The sequence below is a fragment of the Lepidochelys olivacea genome (genome assembly GCF_965140295.1).
Source record: "Lepidochelys olivacea isolate rLepOli2 genome assembly, chromosome: 16".
NCBI lineage: Eukaryota > Metazoa > Chordata > Testudines > Cheloniidae > Lepidochelys > Lepidochelys olivacea.
The window spans coordinates 18,055,877-18,077,480 of NC_140426.1; the positions used below are offsets into that span (position 1 = coordinate 18,055,877).

At 44.9% G+C, this 21,604-nt stretch overlaps 1 protein-coding gene across 2 annotated transcripts in view; it reads left to right on the top strand.

Moving 5' to 3' along the window:
• Window positions 1-21,604, top strand: part of NTNG2 (netrin G2) — a 67,870-nt gene that overhangs the window by 16,433 nt on the left and 29,833 nt on the right. Inside the window, exons 2-3 of one of the 2 annotated variants that reach the window (XM_084650238.1) lie at window positions 6,137-6,287; window positions 9,099-9,742. In XM_084650238.1, the coding sequence (XP_084506364.1) occupies window positions 9,168-9,742 (575 nt within the window). In that variant the 5' untranslated portion in view covers window positions 6,137-6,287; window positions 9,099-9,167. The remainder of the gene's footprint in view (window positions 1-6,136; window positions 6,288-9,098; window positions 9,743-21,604) is intronic. The other variant, XM_084650237.1, reaches the window with a different exon arrangement.

Genomic DNA, 21,604 nt, shown 5'->3' on the forward strand with positions numbered 1-21,604 from the left:
GTTTTTGATTTAAGGATCTCTGAATTTGGTGTTTGTTAACGATTCACATTTTCTAAGATTGTCCTACACAGAGCTGATTGAATAACTGATTTTTCAATTCAGTGGCTGAGCTAAAACAATTCTTTAAAAAAAAAAGTTCAAACCAAAACGGATTATTTTTCCTTGCCAAAATGAAAAAAAAAAATCATTTGGGGTCAAATGAAATATTTCCTTGGACCTGAAATGAAATTTGTTGCGTTTGATACCTGTGTTTCAAAATGAAACATGGTTTCAAAATGAAAAGTCAAAACATTTCAAAATGGATGAAACCACCCATTTCAGTGTTTTTTGGAAATTTAAGAATTTTTTTTTTTTGGCTGAAGCTGTTCACTGATTTCACCCCAAATTTGTGAATAGTTTTGGTGCCCCAGAGACTGCATATTTTGGCAAATTTAGTAGTCACCAAAAAAAAATAAAATAAAGATGCCCAGCTAAACCTTCATTGCAGGAGTGTCTTACCTGTAACTCTGATGCTGAATTGGAATCCCCGTCTCACGAGTCCCATTTTGGGGGTGGGATGAGGAACTCAGATAAAGGAAAGTCAAGCCCAAACTGGTCACTAAAAACCAAAGCTTCTCCTGGGCATTTCAAGCTTCGACAACAAAAAAAGAAAGTTGAGGAGTTTTTGTTTTAAACACTGAAGTTAATTATTTGGGAAAGGGGACAGATTGATTTCCTCTGCAACCAAAGTTCTCCATTTTCTCCACAGAAGAGGGATTGCACAGACAATGGCAGTTCACACTTCCTCCTTCACCAATCTACCTCAGACCTGTTCTGGGGCGCGGAGGAAACCATCTGTATGGATGGTGGAGTTCAGGTTCCATGGCCTACTCAGTGTTTTGCTCTCTCTGTTGAGACTGCCAATTATGTTACCAGTTATGGTGGACTTTTTGTGATCTCTGCCTGCTAGGAACTGGCCTGAGACAAACTTATTGTGCAAAGGCCACCAAGTGCTAAGGACTGTTGGTTGTTTGCTATCGACCTGCACGAGCTCTGAACCAGTGGTCTAGAGAGGGCAGCCCCATAATCCAGTATTCATTACCTTGATTTATCCCGTCTTCTAACTTTCTCCACCACGTATTGTTATAATCCTCCGCAGTTAGGGTTTTATAATGAAAGTGCTTAGAGAACCTTCATCAGAATGAAGGTCAGAGGCCTTATTCGAATTACAGGTATATGACACCAGGAGCCAAATTCATCCCTGGTGTATTTACATTGAGGCCAATGGAGTTTTATTTTGCCCTACTTACCACGTTACTAGATGCCCGATTAATGTGAGGCTCCATACCCAACTCACGGGGTGGGGGCGGGAGGACAAAGATCTGCACTAGGAACTAGCACAGGCAAATCACTCCTTTGCCCCCTGAAAAGGGACAGAAAATAAAAGGAATGATGTTTGGGTGCCTGTCGAACACGTACAATATAATCAGCTGCTGTGAAGAGCACTTGGGGCTGGCAGAATATTAGTGCTGATAGGGCCTCTAATCCTAGGATTAATCTGGGGAACTCGGCTAAGTGTAAAGAAGAGAAACAGAACATCAAATGCACTGGAATGAAAATTTCAGCTTTATCCTGCAGTCTCCGAGACAAACAACTCCAACTTTGTGCTTCAAAGAAAAACAATAACCAACTGCATTAAATAGAATACATCTCTCTGTGCTTGTGAGCATATGTGAGAGAGACAGAATGTTGTTATGGGCGCTGTTTGTTTAAACCTTTCCGCAGCAGGAGCGGGCAGGGTAAATACACAGGCTGATTCATTAGTGCTCCTGACCATCTGCTCCTCAGAGCTTGGAGCTGAGGCTGAGCTCCGACTCCACAGGTCGGGTCAGAACGGGGTTTGACAGCAGTGAGGTTAGAGATTTACACATCTCCTGTGGCTGTTGGGTGTCAATCTTCTCAGTGATTGACAGGTTGCTTGCGGGGGCGAGAGGAAAGAGGACTAAAAGACACCCATGGTTCATCAGAGCACTGCTTGATACAGTAGAATGTGCTTTTGTAATGTCTGCTGCTCCTTGTGGCACTAATTGCAGGAAATCCAGTAATCAGGTGCAAGTGAATAATGTCTACAGTTGCCTTTGCAGAATCTGAATAAAATTTGATCCTAACTTAAGCACTTTGTTGCTGTCCTAGGCAAAACAGGGACTTTGTAGACTAATCAGCTAATCTTTAAGATGGAAATCAAAGGCAGGGTCATATGGCACCCTACTAGAAGCATAAGGAGCTCTCAATTGTGTCATAAGGTCCTTAAGACACCTGAAGTGCAATCAGGATGGGCTAGTGGTGTTAAGGGGGGAGGACTGCAACCTGGTAGGAGTGGGGGTGAATGCAGTTAGCTGCAGTTATCTAGCTACCAATATCCACAGGAGGAAATTGCATACAGATTTCCAACTGTGTCCACCTCTGAAATTGCCCCAAATTGAAAAAACTTGAAGGCCACAGAAATTCTAATTCCTCTCAGTGATATTTTTCCTACAAAACACAAGTGTCTCCTATCGAAACTTCCAGATGTGTCCCTGATAAACCAAGAATCTTAGATTATTTTAGCTAAGAATCAATAAAAAGTCCCTTTGCAACTTGCTTTTATTAGTCCCTGTTTTAATTCAGAATATTGTCCTTACCTGCTTCCATAAACGGGCTCTGATCCTAATCCTTGTGTGTGTCAAATTTGCCCACTACTGTCAGTTGTCACTAGCCTTCACTACTCTTTTCCTCTGGGCTTGATCCTGAGAGGTGGCAAGCACCCACAATTCCCATTAGCTTCAGTGGGAATGATGGGTGCCGAGCACCTCATGGAATCAGGCCCTAATACGGAAACACTGCCAAACCTCTTCTTTTCTTGCCGTCAGTCTTTTGTCACTTTACCTATGGCCCGATCGTGTTCACTTTGAAATCAATTGGAGTTTTGCCACTGATTTCCAAAGGAGCAAAGTCAGACTTTTAGTCAGGTTCCTTCTAAACCTGCAGTTGATATCAGCCACAGTAGGTGTGACTGAAATGCCTTTCATCCTAGTCCCTCTATACCACAGCTGTTTGCAGTACTTGCAACGAAATCTGAAAACCCTCCAAAAATCTGAGGTTCTTGCTTTGTGTGTGTTGGTGTTGTAACACAGGTCTAGATTGGGGTGGGGGGAAATCTACAGAACACTGAGTTTTGTTTTATTATTTGTCAAACAAATGCATTTTCATTTAGAAATTGTCCTATTTAAGAAAATCTTCCATTTTTAAAATTCAAAACTTTATTTCAAGGACCAATTTTAGTATCAAAATTGATATTTTGTCTTGAGGCAAAATCTTCCATTTGTATTAGTCACATTTCTTTACTATTATAGTACTTATTTTGTGAAAAGCAAAATTTGTGCCCTCTTAAAATGGCTGTGTTGACAATAAACCTAGCAATCTGACCCAGGAAGCAATTACATTACACCTGCATGGGGTTCCATCGACTCCAGTCACATTGTGTGTGCAGGCACAAGGGCCCAAGCAAATCAGATTGCAAGAACAGGACCATAATTAATATTTTGGATGAAATTTCACAATAAAAATGGGGTGACACTAATATTTGTATTTTTCACAGCCCAGCTCAGAATGTATTTGATTTTTTTTTTTTTAAATATAGTATTTTTCCCCAACTAGGCTGTTAGTGGTTTTCTGTTCTGTTTTTTTCCTGGCATGGAGATCCACAGAGGGCTACATTTGTATTTTTGTGCGGCTTTCATCGTTCATAACAAATGTCTAGCTTATTTAAAGCATTCAACATCTTAACAATAAATAAAGTAATTTCATCTACAAAAATTATATATATATTATATATATATATACACACACACACACACACACACACACACTTTGTGCTATAATACACAAGTGGTTTATCTGGTAGAAAAGCAAACAACTTCCCATCTTCATTAAGGGCCAAATTCTGCTCCTATTAAAGTCAATTGCAAAATTTCCACTGACTTTACTGGGAGCAGGAGCAGGCCCTAAAAACTAACTGGTTTTATAGAGTTGTAGGGCTCTCTCATTTTGCATCCAGATTTTTTTTTTATACCTTCCATCTCTCTTCACCCCAGTTGAATAACCAGTCCAGCTCCAGTGTCTTGTATTTATATTCTTTTGTATTGCCAGACTTTAATCTCTTTTTTCTCAGCTAGCCTCTCAATAAACCTGTAACTGGTTCTCTGACCTCCATGCCCTTACTCCTCTTGGTATTTCAGTACCTAAGCAGTTTCGTGTCTGATGCACAAGATCATCTGCCTATCGCTCACTAACTTGGATCATGTTCCCTCTTGATAGGTATGGTCTGAGGACTCAATTCTGCAAGGTGTTAGGCACCATCAACTCTAGTGCACTAAGCACCACTTAAGAGTTTCTCAGCACCTTGCAGGATCAGATTGTAAGTGATGTTTTCAGCTCCAGGGCATAATTTTTAGAGATGGATCCCAAATCCAAACTCTGGAACCAAACACCCTTACATTTGGGGTAAATATTTATCAGGCTTTGAACATTGCAGCAGGCTCCATCTCTATACTGGGCTGAAGCAAAACCTTGAATCTGAACTCACCTGGACTTTGAGGAGGTTCAGATCTGGATTTGAACAGTCACCGTAACCCATTTCTAGACAGTTCATGCTCTCAAGCAGATCTTCCAGATATAATAGCACAAGAGTGCCTCTAATTGGTCATTATAAAACCTGTACTCAGATTAGGCTATTGGAGTTTGCTCGGCCACCTTGGGGTGTGGTCTCACCAGCTAAACAGGGGTGGTATCATATCATTACACAACAGAAAAAATAGTGACCAAAATACAGCATACAAAATAATAGGAAAATGGAAACATCAGATTGCCATGAGAATAATCAAGCAGCCATGAATGGTAGCATGTGACTTAAAAAAAAAAGTCAAATCAGCTCATGTAAGCCTTTTATAATGAAAGTGTAAATATCTTGAATCCTCAAAATAATCTACCTAGGGTCTCCCTGCATGCATGAGGGAACAGATACTGAAATAATACCTGGAATTGTTTCAATGGCACTTTTTAAATGATCTTCTCAGAACCAACACAGGAGCTAAAGGCTAGCCATCTGCTTCTGCTCTCCCCCTCCTCCATACGGAGCTGCAATCCACCTACCATTTGGAAATTTATTGAGTATCTCAAGAGACAGAACATCTTAATGAGCTTTAAAAAAACAACAACAAAGTTCATTGTAGGAGAGGAAGGGAGAGAGTCACTACCTTTGTGACTTGCTTGATGACTATTGTGAGGTTGTACCCAACTGTATGAGTGACTCACTACTGGAGTGCCCCTCTCATGGCTGGGCCTGGCATAGACGTTCTCCCCTCTCTAGCAGCCCATGCAGACAGTTGCTGTAGCCCTGTGATGGTCCACCTATTTTCATGACTCAGCCCTCCAGCCAGGTTGCATTTTAGTCCAACCCTTCCAGTTTAATAGAAAATCCAACAGAAATAATTGTCCAATCCCTCCATCCAGTCTGCCACCATCAATCCTGGGTCCAGTGGTCCCTATGCCCTTTTCTCAGGGCCCTCAAAAATGCTTGTCCCCTTACATCAGGGACTTCACACCACCTTCCCCAGTGGCTGGTAGGAGAACCCAGGCCTGCTCTTTTCACTGGGTTCCAGTCCAAGACCCTAAGACTAGCAGTCAAAGCTCACTCCACCAAACTGCTTGCTGCCACATCTTTTTCCCCTGCTAAGCCTTTCCTTGGGCTCTCTTCCCCCTGCAAGAATCATCTTGTGCCTTCTATACCCCTTCCTACCCTACTACCAGAAGAGTGACTACAGAGTTCCTCCCCCCCTGCAGCTCCCTTCTTTTTTAAACTTCCTCTGTTTGCATCACCCAGCCCCTTCCCAGCTGGGTTTCATCATTAATTAGGCCTGACCCACCCTCCAGGTGCAACCAGGTGGACTCAATTGGCCTCTCCAGCCCACATTAACCCTTCCATCACCTGTGTGGGGTAAGCACCCCATCACCCCAACCTCCATCTTCTCGCATGTTCACTTTTCTTTAAACTATGTCTGCACGTGTCCTGTTACAGCATTTAATGTGCAATTAATAAACCTTATTGTATCTTCCACAGCTAGACTGGGCCCTGCACTGGGTACTCATTATGGGGCATAAAGTGAAATATGGACATCCTTCACACCCCTGCGTGGGCTATGCAGACTTTGGGTTCAGATGTATAGGAGTAAGCAGGCTACGCATCCGCTACTCCCCTCCCTTCAGAACAGGTGTGTGGGACGTGGGTAGAGTCTTGCTCCTCTTCCTCCTTCCCTAAACACACCAGCCCACACCTGAGTCAGTGAGATGGGCATCCTAATTTGCTGCTATCCTTATCCCAGCAGTAAATTGCTGCCCCCTAGAAGAAGGGGGAAGCAGGAGGAGAATAGTGCCTGTCAGAGGCACCTTTCTTTCCTTGCAGTGCTCCTGGGGCAAGACTGTTGTGTGTCACCCCATACAAAATGCTTATACCATGTATGTTTCTGTTTTGCAGTGATTTCATCGGTGCTGTTTTTGCATATTGTGTTTTCTCTTGCATTGTCCATATCCCTTGTTATGTTTTGACTCTGATGTTCTTTCCCCATGATGTTTGTCCCCTGTGTGAACCTGCCTGGTCACTACTAGAAAAGAAGCCTCTCCAGGGAAAACCCAGAGGAAAGTGAGCCTCTGAGGCCTAGTCTACACTGAAAGGTTTGCTAGTAAAGCTACAGAAAACCTTTTCAGTGCCGATGCAGCTTTATGGGCAAAAGAGGGCTTTTGTCAACATTGTTTACAGAGATTCCCTGAATGAAATAAACCATGCTAGCAAAATCTTTTTTCTTTTTTTTTAAACCAGTATAATTTGTGTCTGCAGTAGGCATTTGCTAGCATAGAAATGTTAAAACAAACAACAGCCCTAAAGGATATTAGGAAACAGACAAAAGTTTCTAGTGTAGACCTTGCCTTAGTGGCATTTTTCCCACTTATATGGCTTACCCTTGTGTTAAGAGGTGCTTTGCTGCTATTTGTGCCATCTTTCAGATGAGAGGCAAAACCAAGGTACCAGGACTATTACCTGTTTGTTTGTCCCAGTAAAATAAATTAGCTGTCTTAGACTTAAAGGCCAGAAGGGACCATCGGGATCATCTAGTCTGACCTCCTGCATATTGAGGTTCTGTGGCCTGCACCTACCCTCTTCTGTAATAGACTCATAACCTCTGGCTGAGTTACTGAAGTCCCCAAATCATGATTTAAACCTTCAAGTTACAGAGAATCCACCATTTACTCTACTTTAAACCAGCAAGTGTCCTGGTTTCATGATGATGAAGTTTTGAGCGTACTGCAGCAGAACAATGACCCAATGCTAAATTTCTCCTACAGTTTCAATTGGATATGGGTTTCTTCATTTTCCATCAGCCACTTTCATATAGTGCTGCTGTGTATTAGTAAATAACTCCTACAATCCATCCAATAGGTGCCTGCATTTCAGTAATGAATGCAAGTAATCCCTCATTATAGGGAGTTGGATGATTGTGCTATATTATATCTTAAATTATATACCAGTATTCTATAAATATATATAGATATACACATACACCCCCCCCACAATGGAACATAAGCCTTACCATATGGGATCAGGCCCCTGTTCCATCCAACCTACTAGTGGCCAATGTATTTTTTTCCTTCAAAGGAAGATGGGGAAAACTATCACAAAACACTTGGCCAATTGTGCAGTGCTCTAAATTCGTACCTGACCTCTGCAAGTGAGTCTGAAGCATAGCATTGATTCACCTTATTCCATTTGCATAGATGCAAGTGTAGTTAAAAGGCAAGAAAATTACCCAGCACCTTTTGTTTTAAAGATTAGCTGAAGTGTCGATTTAATATCAAATGTCCTTTTACCAGGAGAAGAGTTTGTTAATCTGATAATTTTGCTCTAATTACTACTGTCCTTCTGTGGTTCCAGAGGCTTCTGTTTCTTTACACACAACTGGATCAAACCAATATTACTAAAGTTACAAAGTCAAGCACTCAAACGTTAAGAAATGCCAGAATTAAGGTTGCTTGTGCAATGTGAATTCAATTCCCTTGGGCACGTGCATTATGACACAGTCTTTAATTACAGACAGCCTTAATTCTGGCATTTCCTAACTTTTGAGTGCAACCTTAATAATGTTCCTTTCTTGTAGGTTGTGTGAGAGATTTCCTATATTTTTGAAGACAAACTGAATAAACAAATTCCATCACGTGACATCACTGACACCCACACAGTTCATCAGCAGGGCTGGAACCTTTCGTTCCACTGCACAGAGCGTTGCCACTTGACTTAATGGAGTCAGTGCTAGCAATAGGGGATTCTCATCCACTCTGTGGGCCAGCCCGGCAGGGGGATGAAACACACGCTTTGCCAGTGAGTTTCAGAGATAGCTGCTGACAGCAGAGGAATGTTGGGTTTCCTCCCTGGCTCTGGAAGGGAATGTGCTCTAGTGGGCATAGACCTCAGTGCCTGCCCATTCCCACCCACGCTTGACCCTTTCTGGCTCCATCCCCTCCATTTTGTTCCTGTCACAGTCCTGTCTCTTCCCAACCTCTGGCTCCTTGTCTCAGTCCCAGTCTCCTTGCCCAGCCAGTCCTATGCTCTCTCTCCAGTTTTATGTCTAAATTCCAATCTTCCCTCTCCCCTCTCTACCCAGTTCCAGTCTTCCTGCCCTGTCAGTCCAAGTTCCCCTTTCCTGGCTCCTCATCTGGTATGTCTCTCCCCTCCTCCGGTCTTGGTCTCATCCAGTCTCAATCATGGGCAAAACACCCACCTTTTCTCTTAGCCTTATCTTGAAAATGGCTGAACCATTTTGTCTGAAATTTTCCCAAAATTTCAGCCTGAGAGATACCCAGCATATCAAATTTCATCCTGAAGGGTTAAAATTTGGCAATGTTATAGGAAACTGGAAACAGGATGTTTGTCATGGGACGTGTGGGCAGCTTGAATAATAGTTGGCACTACCAGCCCCACCTTTAACAACACTAAGGCTCGCCTTCTTCTCTTATTATTGTTCATCTTCCAGGAGAACCCATACCTGTGCAGTGATGAGTGTGACGCTTCCACCCCTGACCTGGCCCACCCACCAAAGCTGATGTTCGACAAAGAGGATGAAGGGCTGGCCACCTACTGGCAGAGCATGACCTGGAGCCGCTACCCAGAACCCCTGCTGGCTAACATCACACTTTCCTGGAACAAGAGCATAGAGCTGACAGATGACATTGTGGTGACCTTCGAGTACGGACGCCCCACCATCATGATGCTGGAGAAGTCCCTGGACAATGGGAGGACTTGGCACCCATACCAGTACTATGCGGATGACTGCATGGAAGCCTTTGGCATGCCAGCCCGGCGGGTCAGAGACCTCTCTACTACCAGTGCCAACAGGATCATCTGCACAGAGGAGTACTCCCGCTGGGCAGGCTCCAAGAAGGAGAAGAACGTGCGGTTGGAGGTGAGGGATCGCTTTGCCATTTTCGCTGGCCAGGACCTCAGGAACATGGACAACCTGTACACCAGGCTGGAGAGCGCCAAGGGCTTGAAGGACTTCTTCACCATGACTGACCTGCGGATGAGGTTGCTAAGACCGGCACTTGGGGGCACCTACGTGCAGAGGGAGAACTTGTACAAATACTTCTATGCTGTCTCCAACATTGAAGTCACCGGCAGGTAACAGTTACTATATCCATGTTTGTCTCTCTTCTTGGAGGGATGGGGAAGGGGACCTAGTGTTAATATCAGAAAGAACCCAACTATATGCGTTTGTCAACCCATCAGATCATCAACTCAGTATTTCTCCCCTTCCTCACCACTCTCCCAATTCAAGACAATATCAACATTCGAGCAGATGGGTGGCATGTCCCCTCACGGGATTACAAATGAGCCTCCTGAAGGGACTGTGAGAGTCTGCCATGAAGAATTGCTGAGTCCCCACACTCAAACACAATAGCCAATCTAGCAGCAAGAGCAGGAGATTAAAGAGTTGGGAAGTGGGTGTTCTGAGTTCTATTCCCAGCTCTGCCACAGACTTGCTCTTTGTCCTGGGCCAAGTCACTCAGCTCCCCTGTATCTCCACTGCCCCCCACCAATAAAATGGGGGTATTAATACCTATATTATTAGAGTGTTTTGAGGTTTTATTAATGTTATAAAACACTTTGAAATGAAAAGCAGCATAGAAGTACAGGAGGCTCTCTGGTATGTAAACATAGACTTTCCTTCACTCCAACCAGAGGGATGGCGTAATATATGTCAAAAAGTTGATCATCTTCACCCTGGAGCAAGGGATGCCTCTGAATATTGGGTAAGTTTGAGTTAGGTCAACAGCTTCCTCGAGCCCCTTCACTGATCTCCCTTCTTGCTAGCACTGCTGCTCTTCTGCCCATCAAACTATCTGACCCCCAAACCCATTTAGCAGCGCAGTCTATCAGGTAGCATAGTAGATTGTTGGGAAAGGCCAAACACCCACTCAGATGTGACCCGAGATTTAACTGTGTTAAAGGGATCACAAATAAGAGATTCATCTCCCGGGCTAGAGGGCTGGAATAGCATCCACTGAGAAACTACTTTGCCCTGCTGCTATATGCACACAAGTCTTCCAGTAACACCTCAGTCCTGCCCTTCATTAACCACGGCTATTATAGTCCCGAGCACTGACACAGCTCTGCCAATTCACCTCAGTCCTGACACCTACTCCGCTGCTATTCCAGCCCTTTAACACAGGATGACAGTCTCTGCCCTGAAAACCTTTCTAAGGTTGTCTAAGATGATGAGTGATATATGAAGGCTGGTGGAGAGGGATACTAGGCTCCAATCACTGAACTCCATTTCATTTATGATGCACGTCAAGATTTGAACCTGGCTCTTCAGGCTCTACCCCACTGAGCCCCACACCCCAGGCTGTCAGTGTTTTAGTCACAAGAGGTCTTTGTGAAGTTTTATCCCACTGGCAATTTTGTTGTTTCCCTTGGTTTCAATGCTTATTTCTCTGTGCAATGCCATATGTTACGTTATGACATCAACTGAAAAAGCAAAGTAAGGTGGAAAAGTGCCGAGCTGGCTAATTTCCCATCCAGCTTGTGTGAGACTTGCAAGCAGGAGGGAAAAATTCCCACCCAACTAGCAAGGCTCTCAACGATCACCAGAGTGACAGAAGAGCATCTTGTATCATTTCCAAACTGCTTGCTGCTAAGACTTGCAAGTAGAAATGTTTGGGAGGTGCCACCGTGGTTGGGTTTTCTGAATTCATGCCCAGAAAAAGGAAACCGTGCAAAGAAATGAAAGGGTCCCTCTCTTTCGGAGTGGGGGACAGGGTGATGCAGGGAGCACAGTGCGTGCACTGTATTAGGGGAGAAGTTTGGTTCCCAGGTTCATAGCTGCCCTAATTCAGCAATGGGCTGCCAGTTTATTAGCAGGGGCTCCCACAAAAGTTTTCCCCTTTAGCTGCCAATGCAGCCAAGTAACCACATACGTTTCTGCTCACAGGGAGCAACTGTGAGGGGCTGGGGAACCCATGTGTTTGTTTTTCCCTTTAAACAAAGATACATTCTCAGAACTATAACCCAGGACACAGGCAGCATCACCTGGGGCAGACTTTGAGCTGTCCTTGCTGGGCACAATCTGTTCTGTTCCAAAGGCAAAATAAATAAGTAAAAATCTGCCTTTCAGAAGTATTATTCTGAGCCTCTGGCAGGGATGACTGAGCAGTGTCCAGTGAGTGGGTGAGTCCATCAGATACAGGAAGTCACCCCAACTTTCCCTTCTGTTTGATGGTGGAATTTTAACCAGGGAGCTCCCCATCTGGGTGTCACATCCCTGCCCTTCCCTCTGCATTAGCAGATTTCCCTGTGGGAGAGCATGCCCTGCTCTCCTCCATGTCAGGCTTGTGGTGTAGAACGCATAGGCAGTTTGAAACATGTGGGGAGGAGGGAAAAGAACAGAGCAAGAGAGAGAAGAAACAAAGGGACAGGGCAAGAGGGTGAAAAGTGGGAAGCTGAGTGACGAGAGGAGATGAGGAAGGTGCCTAGACCCTCTTTTCTTTTCCTTGCCCTTATTTTCCTCACAGAAAACAGTGAACACCTTTACTTTCCGCTCCATCTCCTGCCAGTATCTCCCTTTCCTCCTTCAGCCCACTTGGGGGTCCACTTCTCACAGGGTGCGCTCGCTGAAAGCTTGGTGTGGAAGCAGCCGGTGTGGTTACTGACAGCAGTGGCAAAGCCATGGTAATCAATTCACAGCTCCAGTAAGCACACTTTGAATGACTGTGTTGGCATGACAGTTGTAGGTGGTGTATCAATTTATTAGGTTTGGTTGGACTGTGGGGCCATGACAAGGTTGGAAGGGGTCTCATCTCTGAAAGGGGTAAATTAGGATCAAATACTTGGTGCCTTTGCATAATGACCTTTGGGTTTCAAAAATGTACAAAGTTTGTACCTGTTGTGTGGGCAAACCCAAGATCTAGTATTATTTATACAGCACCGTCAGTGTACGTAGTCCAACCAAAATGATCCTGCCCCATGGAGCTTACAATCCAGTTGAGATTTGCCTACTGTCCAATTATTCATCATAAGAAATGCTATAACCAAACACAGTGTATTTTACAAACATTAACTATCTAAGCCTCATAAACACCTCTTTGAGGCAGGCAAGGATTAGTAGCCCCATTTTACAGAGGTGGAGACCCAACTAGAGAAGTCATGCGACCTGCCCAGGGTCACAGAGGAAGTTGGTGTCACAGCTGAGATTAGAACTCAGGAGTCCCTTGCTCCCACTTCCATACTCCGGCCACTTCTTTTTTCCCCTTGAAGACCCAAACAGCCTGGATCGAGCCCCTCTGGATGACTAGTAAGGCTGAGGAGTAACTGTGACTGCATGGGGCACTTCAAGGACAAAGGGCAGCTTGTCACAAATGTCCTGAGAGGTTCCAGCATTTTACTCAGGTGAGCAGGACTGAGTGCAAATGCTTCGGGAGTGATGTGTTTTTGTGAACCCTGAGCCATCCTGCAATCATTGAGCAGTGTAGTGTAGGGGACATCAAAGATATGCTCTGAGTAGGGCTCAGAGTAAAGCAGAAGGGGCTGGACTCCCCTCCCCACCCATTGTACTTGTTAAAATAAAGTAATTGGTATATAATATAAATATGCTGGAGCTTTTTTCACATTCAGTGGAATTGCTATAGCTGTTGAGACTTTTTCCTTCTCTTGTGCACTGCACTGGGTACTTCATTTGATATTTGCCCCTCCTTTCTGGGCTGCATAGCGTTCTCCATTGTGATATTTTTCATTCTCTCTGTTATTAAGAGGAAAGTAAATGAGACCTTCACAGCACGGAAGGTTTAAAACAAAATCCCAGCCCTTGTGTGGGGTTCCACTTACTCAATATTTGCCATTCAAGCTTCGGCTTCTGAGCGAGGTGCCTCAGCAGCTAAAGCCAGCTCTGACCCCAAACTTAATGAGATTAACTTTTGATTTATTTATTTGTTCTTTCCTCCAACAAGTAGAAGCCGCAGTGGGTTGTGTAATGCGTCTCTAGGGCTCACAGGGAAGGGGAGGGCAAAGAGGAGGGAGGGTTAGACTACAAATGACCAGTGGAAACTACAGCACTATTTTAAGTAGGGGGACAATTATGGGTGGTTTTGTTTTTGCTTTTTAAGTGTCTGAAGAGCTACCTCCTGCCAGAGCTGGCAGGCTGCCCATGCCTGCTGCAGAACAGTGGCATCTCTGCTCCCCTGGTCCCTCCACTCACCTCCAGTTAACATTTCAGCTGTGTAGGGTGACTTCACAAGCACACTGGCTTGGGTGCTTTCTGAGTACTCTGAGTTTTCCCTGGGCTGAAATCGGAACTGTTTACGCAGCCTCTTCTCCGCTCCCAGACTTTAGGCCTGCTGATAAAATGAGACCCAGCTTTCAGCTACCCTTGCTCTCCCCTTGTTCATGCTAGTAATCACTCTGTCCTTTCCCCAAGAGGACAGGCCCTTTGTGGGTCAGATTGAGGGCGGAGAGGTAGAGGTGTCCCTCAGTCTGGCTTGCCCACAGCTGCCAGCTCTGCAACTGAAATGCCAAGAGGGTGGTGGGAGGAATTCTTGCCTGTTGGAGAGGAGCCATGGGTGCGTGGGAGGGAGTCTTCATCTGAATTGACTCCCTCCCCGCTAGTCCTGTGATTACTTCAGTTCCAGCCTGCAGGTTTTCACTGGAAACTAATCTAATACTGACTGTAAGTGAAGCTAATTAGGACGCAGGTATTTAAAACCAAATCAAACCCTGTGTACAGCTCAGCAAGGAAGGGTCACCAGGTGCAAGTACAGGGGAAAAAAATCAATGAGAGACTGATATAAACACTGCACTGGAAAGAGAGATGTAGCTAAGAATACCCAGGACTGCTTCAGTGGGCCAGAAGGAGGAGGGGAGGGTATTGAGTGATTCCAGGGCAAGGGAATGAATCGCTGTGTGCAGAAAGGTGCAAGTGCATAGATAAGATGGTGTATAATGTTGAGGATCAGGAAGGGAGATTACAAAGGAAGAGGGAGACTATAATTACAAAGAAACAAACATTTTAAAAACCAGAAGGAAAAAAACTTACCTGCAATATGTGGGATCCAGTGACCTACAGATCTGGACAGCCAGTTGGATGAAGGTGGAACACTGCATGCAAGGAACAGCAGTCTCTGTGGGTTGCTCCTCCATATTACAAATGGGAGCAGCTGCAGTGGGTATGGTTCTGAGGCATAGGTGGCTTTCTGGTGGGCAAAATTTAGGCACCTCTCTTTTAATTAATAGTCCATCACCAAGTTTCAGTTTGAGTGGCCCTCCGATCAGTTAAGTAAGACTGGCAACTTTGACTCCTCTTGCAGACTTCCAGCATCTTGGTATAAAGTGACTTCGTTTCTGATACTGATGAGATTGGAGTACATCGAGGTGGCTAGCCAGTTTCCAATTGGCTTTAACAGGCAGGAGAAGAATTTGATCATCACTTAAACAAAACCCTTTGTCACCAATACAGCGTATGCCTCAGTGGAGCTTTCATAGATTCAAAGGCCAGAAGGGACCATTGTGATTATCTAGTCTGCCCTCCTGTATCACACAGGCCAGAGAACTTCCCCACAGTAATTCCTACAGCAGATCTTTTAGAAAAACATCCCATCTTGATTTTAAAAATGGTCAGTGATGGAGACTCCACCACTGTTCCAATGGTCAATTACTCCCACTGTTAAAAATTTACACCTATGTACTTCTGTCACCTAGACTTAGCTCATGAATTCAGTGCAGTTTATCTAATTCCTCTGCAGAACAGTGTGTTCCTGTTACAGATACTGTGATGCTGTTGGATGGGCCACCCCAGAACCCGTAGTCCTGCTGGTAGGTTACACAAATCCTCCTTCGGTCAAAATGGCATTTCTGCAAGCTCCTGGGCTCTCCCAGCCAAACCTCCCATCCCCAGCTTCTCTAGAAGAAAAGTTATCACAGGAACCTGACAAAACTTCCTGGAACAAGAGCAGGGCAGAGCTTAAAAGGACTCAGACTAATGGAAGCTGTTGGCCTCATTCTCACATCCACATTCTGTAGGCCGCACTTTTCCGGGGACCATACGTACCCTGGAGGAGAATGTGGGGCAATCTATGGAAGCTCTGGGTAGGCTTGGAGGTCTCCATTTTGTGAGGGCTAAGTGTGGTGTTGGCTGGAGCAGACTATTGACTCTGCTATCCCCCCAAGCGCATACATACGCACACAGGCACCCTTCTCTGTCTGCACCTTCACGTCACACTAGCTCAGCTAGGTCTGTTTCTCAGTTCACGTCTGGCAGGTTATTTTTACTCTCTCGCTCTTCCTTGGTGTTCTTTTTCTTCTTCCATCCTGTCCCTATTGATCTGCTGAGTAACTGGAGATGCACAGACCTTAGGACAGGAATAGAAACGAGAAAGCGCTTGGCCTGCATGAGTGTGTGCCCGCGCATCAGTCGGGGTAGTGCGAGGGAGGGAAATGGAAAGACCTTTCCACACAGCTCTCTGTTCACAGCTTAGTTCTCTGCTCAGAACAGCAACCAACGCAGTTAACCATGTGAGATTAAATGAATGAGGCTCCTCGTCTCTTTTCCTGTGTGCAGAGTCACAGTGGGCTCGTCAGGCAGGTGAGATAGAAAAGGCCACACTCTACTCCTATCATGCAGCATCTCTTTGGAGTAATTTTCTCCTCTCTGGAATGTCAGGCACAGCAGCATTCACTAGGGCAAACTCCATCCCAGAGGGTTTAATGAGCAGTAATTGAAGTTAATGTGGCATAGCCAGGACACAGATTCAGTTATGAGAAATCAGATTTGAGAGAAGTGACTCAATTTCAGACTAATTAACAGATTCCTCTTTCTTCCTCTCTTCCCTGTTTTTTTTTTCCCTTTCTCTCTTTCGTTCTCTCTTTCTAGACCTAAGTAGTCCTCTGAGAAAATTGCAGAATGTGAGCTCAGAGATGTCATTTATATTACAAAATGCACATGTGAAATAGGCTTAGAGAATAATAATACCTCGGCTGCTAGGCCTTTGTCAGGCCAAGGATTAATTAATTAGAAGAGATGATTTTCAGTTTTGTAGGTTGTTTGTTTTAGATTCCCTGCCTCCCCCTTCACAATCTGTTTTCTTTCTGTGAAGGTTTTTTTGTTGGTGGTGGGTATTTTTTGGTTTAAATTTTCCACCTTCCAATGCTTTGGTTTGTAATTTTTTTCTCCGGTTGTTTCATGCTGCTGTGAGGTACACACACTTTTACACATGGATTCCCTACCAGGGTTGCCTTTCTTTCTGCTTGAATAAGAGCATAGAGTTTGCCATACCAGACCAAAACACTAGTCCACTATTCTGCCTCTCGCAGTGGCCAGTACCTGCAGCTTCAGACTCAAAGGAACATGACCCTCCCCAAACAGCCTCATAGTGCAGCTGGTTAATTGTCCACTGCTGGTCACATGCAGGGGGGTATTCTTTGCTGCCCTCCCAGTCATCCTGTACCGCAAAACATGACAGTTGGTGGTACTAGATAAAAAATCTTGCCAAAAGAAATACAGTTACCCCTCTGCTCAGCTGAGCTGCAGCCTCCTGATTCTGTCCCTTTGTATGGTGCAGTGGCCACAGCCCTTTGTGTTTTCATGTTTAGGACCCAGATTGGAATCTGGAAATCGGTACACGTGTGAAATGAGTTCTGTTTGGTCTCAGCCTGTATTTCAGTGCACGGAATTTCCTAACCCTCTGTCTATTTAGAAAGTTGTAGGAGAATCTCCACGTGTAGAAACATCGCTTGCTATCTTCAGTCATCTGACAGCTGCTACTGGGTTGTTTTAGAGGTGAGGTTCTTAGATTTTGATGAACAACTGACCAGCGATCAGACATGTTTTACTGAGGAATGAAGGGGGGTCTGGGAGCAGCATCTCCACCTGTTAGCAGCATGAAAAATACACATGGGTACAAGGCAAAATGTTGTAATACATTTTGGGTTTCCCTCTGAGGAGATGCTGCTACTGAGTACAAGGTTCCTACCACTCTTTCCCTGCATTGTTCTTGGAATTTCCAAGAGGTGTGGTATGTGTCACCCAAGTTAGGGGTGATTGGCACCCAATAAACTATGGTATCCTGGCTTTGAGGATTGCCAGTCAGCTAGGGAGAGTGTTCCGATGATGCAATATTCCATTGGCTGAGTGTGTTCTCTCTCGCTGCAGGAGGATTATATGGATGGAGTTTCTTTGGAAATGGTCTGAACTGGAATTAACTAATTTAAGAGACATCTTGCTCCAGGCCGTATAGTTAAATTAAGTTATTAACTCACATCAGCTGTTTGCTTATATTTCCCCAAGACTCTTAAATGCTATTACTGTAATTGCTGCAAAATGGAGGAGAGTCCTTGCAGGCTTGCAGTAAGGGGGGGCGAGAGTGGGAGACACAGAACGCTCCCCCTTTGTCCAAGCACTAGTGACATTTCATCAATGCCAGCTGAGAGATGCCCAAGGTCCTATTACCTGCCTCTGGCTTTGTTTTGTGGAGCCTTCTTTCCTTTTGTTGCCGAGTTGTGTCCGGTCCTGAGCAAATAATAGAATTTCATCGATAGACTGAGGAGGTGATGTATGTTAAAGTACTTAATATAAAGAGACTTCTACCGGAGCCCAAATTAAATTTGGCCAATGAACTCAATTGCAGGCATTATTGCGTTCCAGGAGAAAGTCCAGAGAGCATTTATACACATTACTCTGCAAATATTTATGTTAGTATATCCGTGGTACATCCTTTTCACCCTTCTTCCTCGTCTGCCCCCAATCCCCTACCTCAGAAGGTTTTTAAAAAGACTGCTCTTCATGTAAATAATGATAAGGGGAAATCCTTTCCAAAGTTCAGCAGTATTTTGACTGCTGCTGAGTAGCAATTTATTTAAAATGACTTGCTGCACCCAATGGAGTGGCTATCCATTATGCTAATCATCTTGGCATCTTTTAGATGGTCTTCTCTTGATAACCCAACTTCAAATGAATTTCTAAGGGCGGCACAAATAGTTTTCTTTTCCCTCAAGGGTTCCAGTAGAATTCACCAGTCCATAACAACTCTGTGTTGCTAGGAATCTCTGTGGAGAGTATTGCTTATGGAGGCTGGGAGGAGAAAAGCATCTCGGGGGATGAGTTTAATCGGTATGGTGCTTTGCTCTGTCAGGCACTGTACAGTGGATGCATTATGTGAAGTGTCCTGCACATTGAGGCAGCGTGACACATATCTTGTTCCACACGATGAGGATCCAGGACATTAATCTGCCTTATGCAAAGCTGCCAAGTTCAGACTGGGATTTGAATATCCCAACAGTGTAGCCTGTATTCAGACCTGGAGTGGTGGTTTGAAGCTGAAATGGGGACATTCAGATCTGGACATTCAGATCTGGATTTCCCCAGGGTTCAGAGGTGGCAGCGTTGGGGATTCGGATCCCATGTAATCCCATGTAATTCAGGCCCATCTCTAGTCATATGATCATAGAATCATAGAATATCAGGGTTGGAAGGGACCTCAGGAGGTCATCTAGTCCAACCCCCTGCTCAAAGCAGGACCAATCCCCAATTAAATCATCGCAGCCAGGGCTTTGTCAAGCCTGACCTTAAAAACTTCTAAGGAAGGAGATTCTACCACCTCCCTAGGTAACGCATTCCAGTGTTTCACCACCCTCCTAGTGAAAAAGATTTTCCTAATATCCAACCTAAACCTCCCCCACTGCAACTTGAGACCATTACTCCTTGTCCTGTCCTCTTCTACCACTGAGAATAGCCTAGAACCATCCTCTTTGGAACCACCCCTCAGGTAGTTGAAAGCAGCTATCAAATCCCCCCTGATTCTTCTCTTCTGCAGACTAAACAATCCCAGCTCCCTCAGCCTCTCCTCATAAGTCATGTGTTCCAGACCCCACTATAAGATCAAATAGCAGGATGTGAACCTCATGCTGAAGCCATCGGACGTTGCCATGACAAGTGTCTTCTGCACCTTGAGATTACTTGGGCTGATTTACCACGTGATGTTTTCCCACGTCACAATCTGGAACAGTGAGAAACCCAGACTAGGTTATTTTTTCCAGGAATTTGAATCCAAATAGAAAAAAACTCTTCTTTCTGGGAAAGCAGGGAGCCACCTACATTCTGTATTCACTGGGCACTATTTCACTAGCTTCTGGGTGCACAGATGGAGCACAAAGAGTCCCAGTGCAATGGCCATTGTATGTTGTATTTGCAGACTTGCTGTGAGGTCAGTGAAATAGTTGCTTCATGCTTTGCTGATCTGCCAGAACAGTTGCAGAGAATTAGGTAGAAACAGGGTTAATCGTCCAAGAGCTGCCTAAGTGCTGTGTGTAAGCACAGGCGGTGGATGACAATAGCGGGAAGGGAGGAAAATAGTTATTCATGTATTCATGAGAGCCAAGATTAGTTGAAAGAGGGACTTTCTCAGGGACAGAAAGGAAAGAGCTCCCTTCAAACACATGGTCCCGTGAGACTCATTAAAGGTTCATCAGTTACAGTGAGCAAACAATTCAGTGGAAAGTCATCGTAATCCATCCTTTGGATGGCAGACAATAACAGCTTTCCACACCTGTGCTGAGTTTTCCCGATGCCAGCTGTGATAAGCAGGGTGGAAGCAGGGATTTTAATTTGGAGCAATTCCATTGCTGAGCTCCAGGGTGAGTCTAGATGGTCTCTGACTGGGGATTAGGAAAGCTCTCCATCTCTAGCCTGAGACGCAATCTGCATTGCTAAGAAGATGGTGGCAAAGTTATCAGCTTTGAAGTATATGCTGGCCTTACTCTCAGTTGTGGAGAGAGGGCAGGTGATGGAGGAGGGAAGGGAGGACAGGTGGAGGTGGAGGAGAGACGTTGGTGGGTAGAGGTCATCTCCCACTGTAGAAATGGTGTGGAAGAAAGCACTGGAGGAACCCAGCTTCTCCCCTTCCACCACTCTCTTGTATGCCAGTCACAGGCCTGTCTGGAAATTCTGGATGCCTCGAGCTGCTTGTATGTGCAGTGTGTATGTCTGACTCAGACGGAGGGGGCTTGGGGCCAGGGCTCCTTCTTTAGTTTGGGGAAATTCTACTGCCTGTGTTACACAGGAAGTCAGCCTAGATGATCACAATGGTCCCTTCTGGCCTTGGGATCTATGACTCTAAAGCTCTTGGAGAGTGAGTACTGGGGACAAAAAGATTTCAGAGGTGATGAGTGCAAGGAAAGCAAGTAGGATAACTTACCCACTTACTGAGTGTTTCCCCATCCCTAGAGCAGCATTACAGTGTGGTCCAGTGGTTAGAACAGAGGACTGGGAGTCAGGGTTTCTGGGTTCTGCAACTGAAGTGATTCATGGTGATTTTTTTTGGTGGGGAGGGACGTCACATAGGTGCTGGAACTAGGGGTGCTAGGGGTATGGCAGTACTCCCTGGCTTGAAGTGATTTCCATCATCTACAGGGTTTACAGTTTGCTTCAATGGCTCTCAGCACCTCCACTATGTGGACAGTCATTTAACATCTCTCTCTGTCTCAGTTTCTTGATCTGTAAAATGGGGATAAGGACCCTTAGTTAGCTCACGGGGCATTGTGAGACTGAATTCAATGATTGTAAAGGACGTGGGAATCAAATAGACTATCTCCATGGATTTTTAAAAAAAACTATGTATGTTTTAATTTTATGATGAATGAAATACCAGGGTGGTGGCTGCCTTTTTCATTCTTTCAGCTATGCTGGAAGTCTGCTGCCCTTGCCTTAGTCTCGTCGGCTCCTCATTTACAAACCTTAAGCGTGCTGGCCCTCCATCTCTCACGCGGAGACTTGGCACTGACGTGCCTCTCTCACTGAGACCTCTGGAATGCTGATTCGTAGAAATGGAGATGACTAGGAAACGTTCTTCACGGCTGCAAAATGATGCTTACACACCTGTAAACTTTCCCTGGCGCCCTGCGGTTATCCTTGTGTCCCTGGCTTAGGCCTTGGCAGACTAGGCCACGCTGCGTCATTTCAAAAGGGAAGGGGAGGACGGCTAAAGGACCTGCATTAAAAAT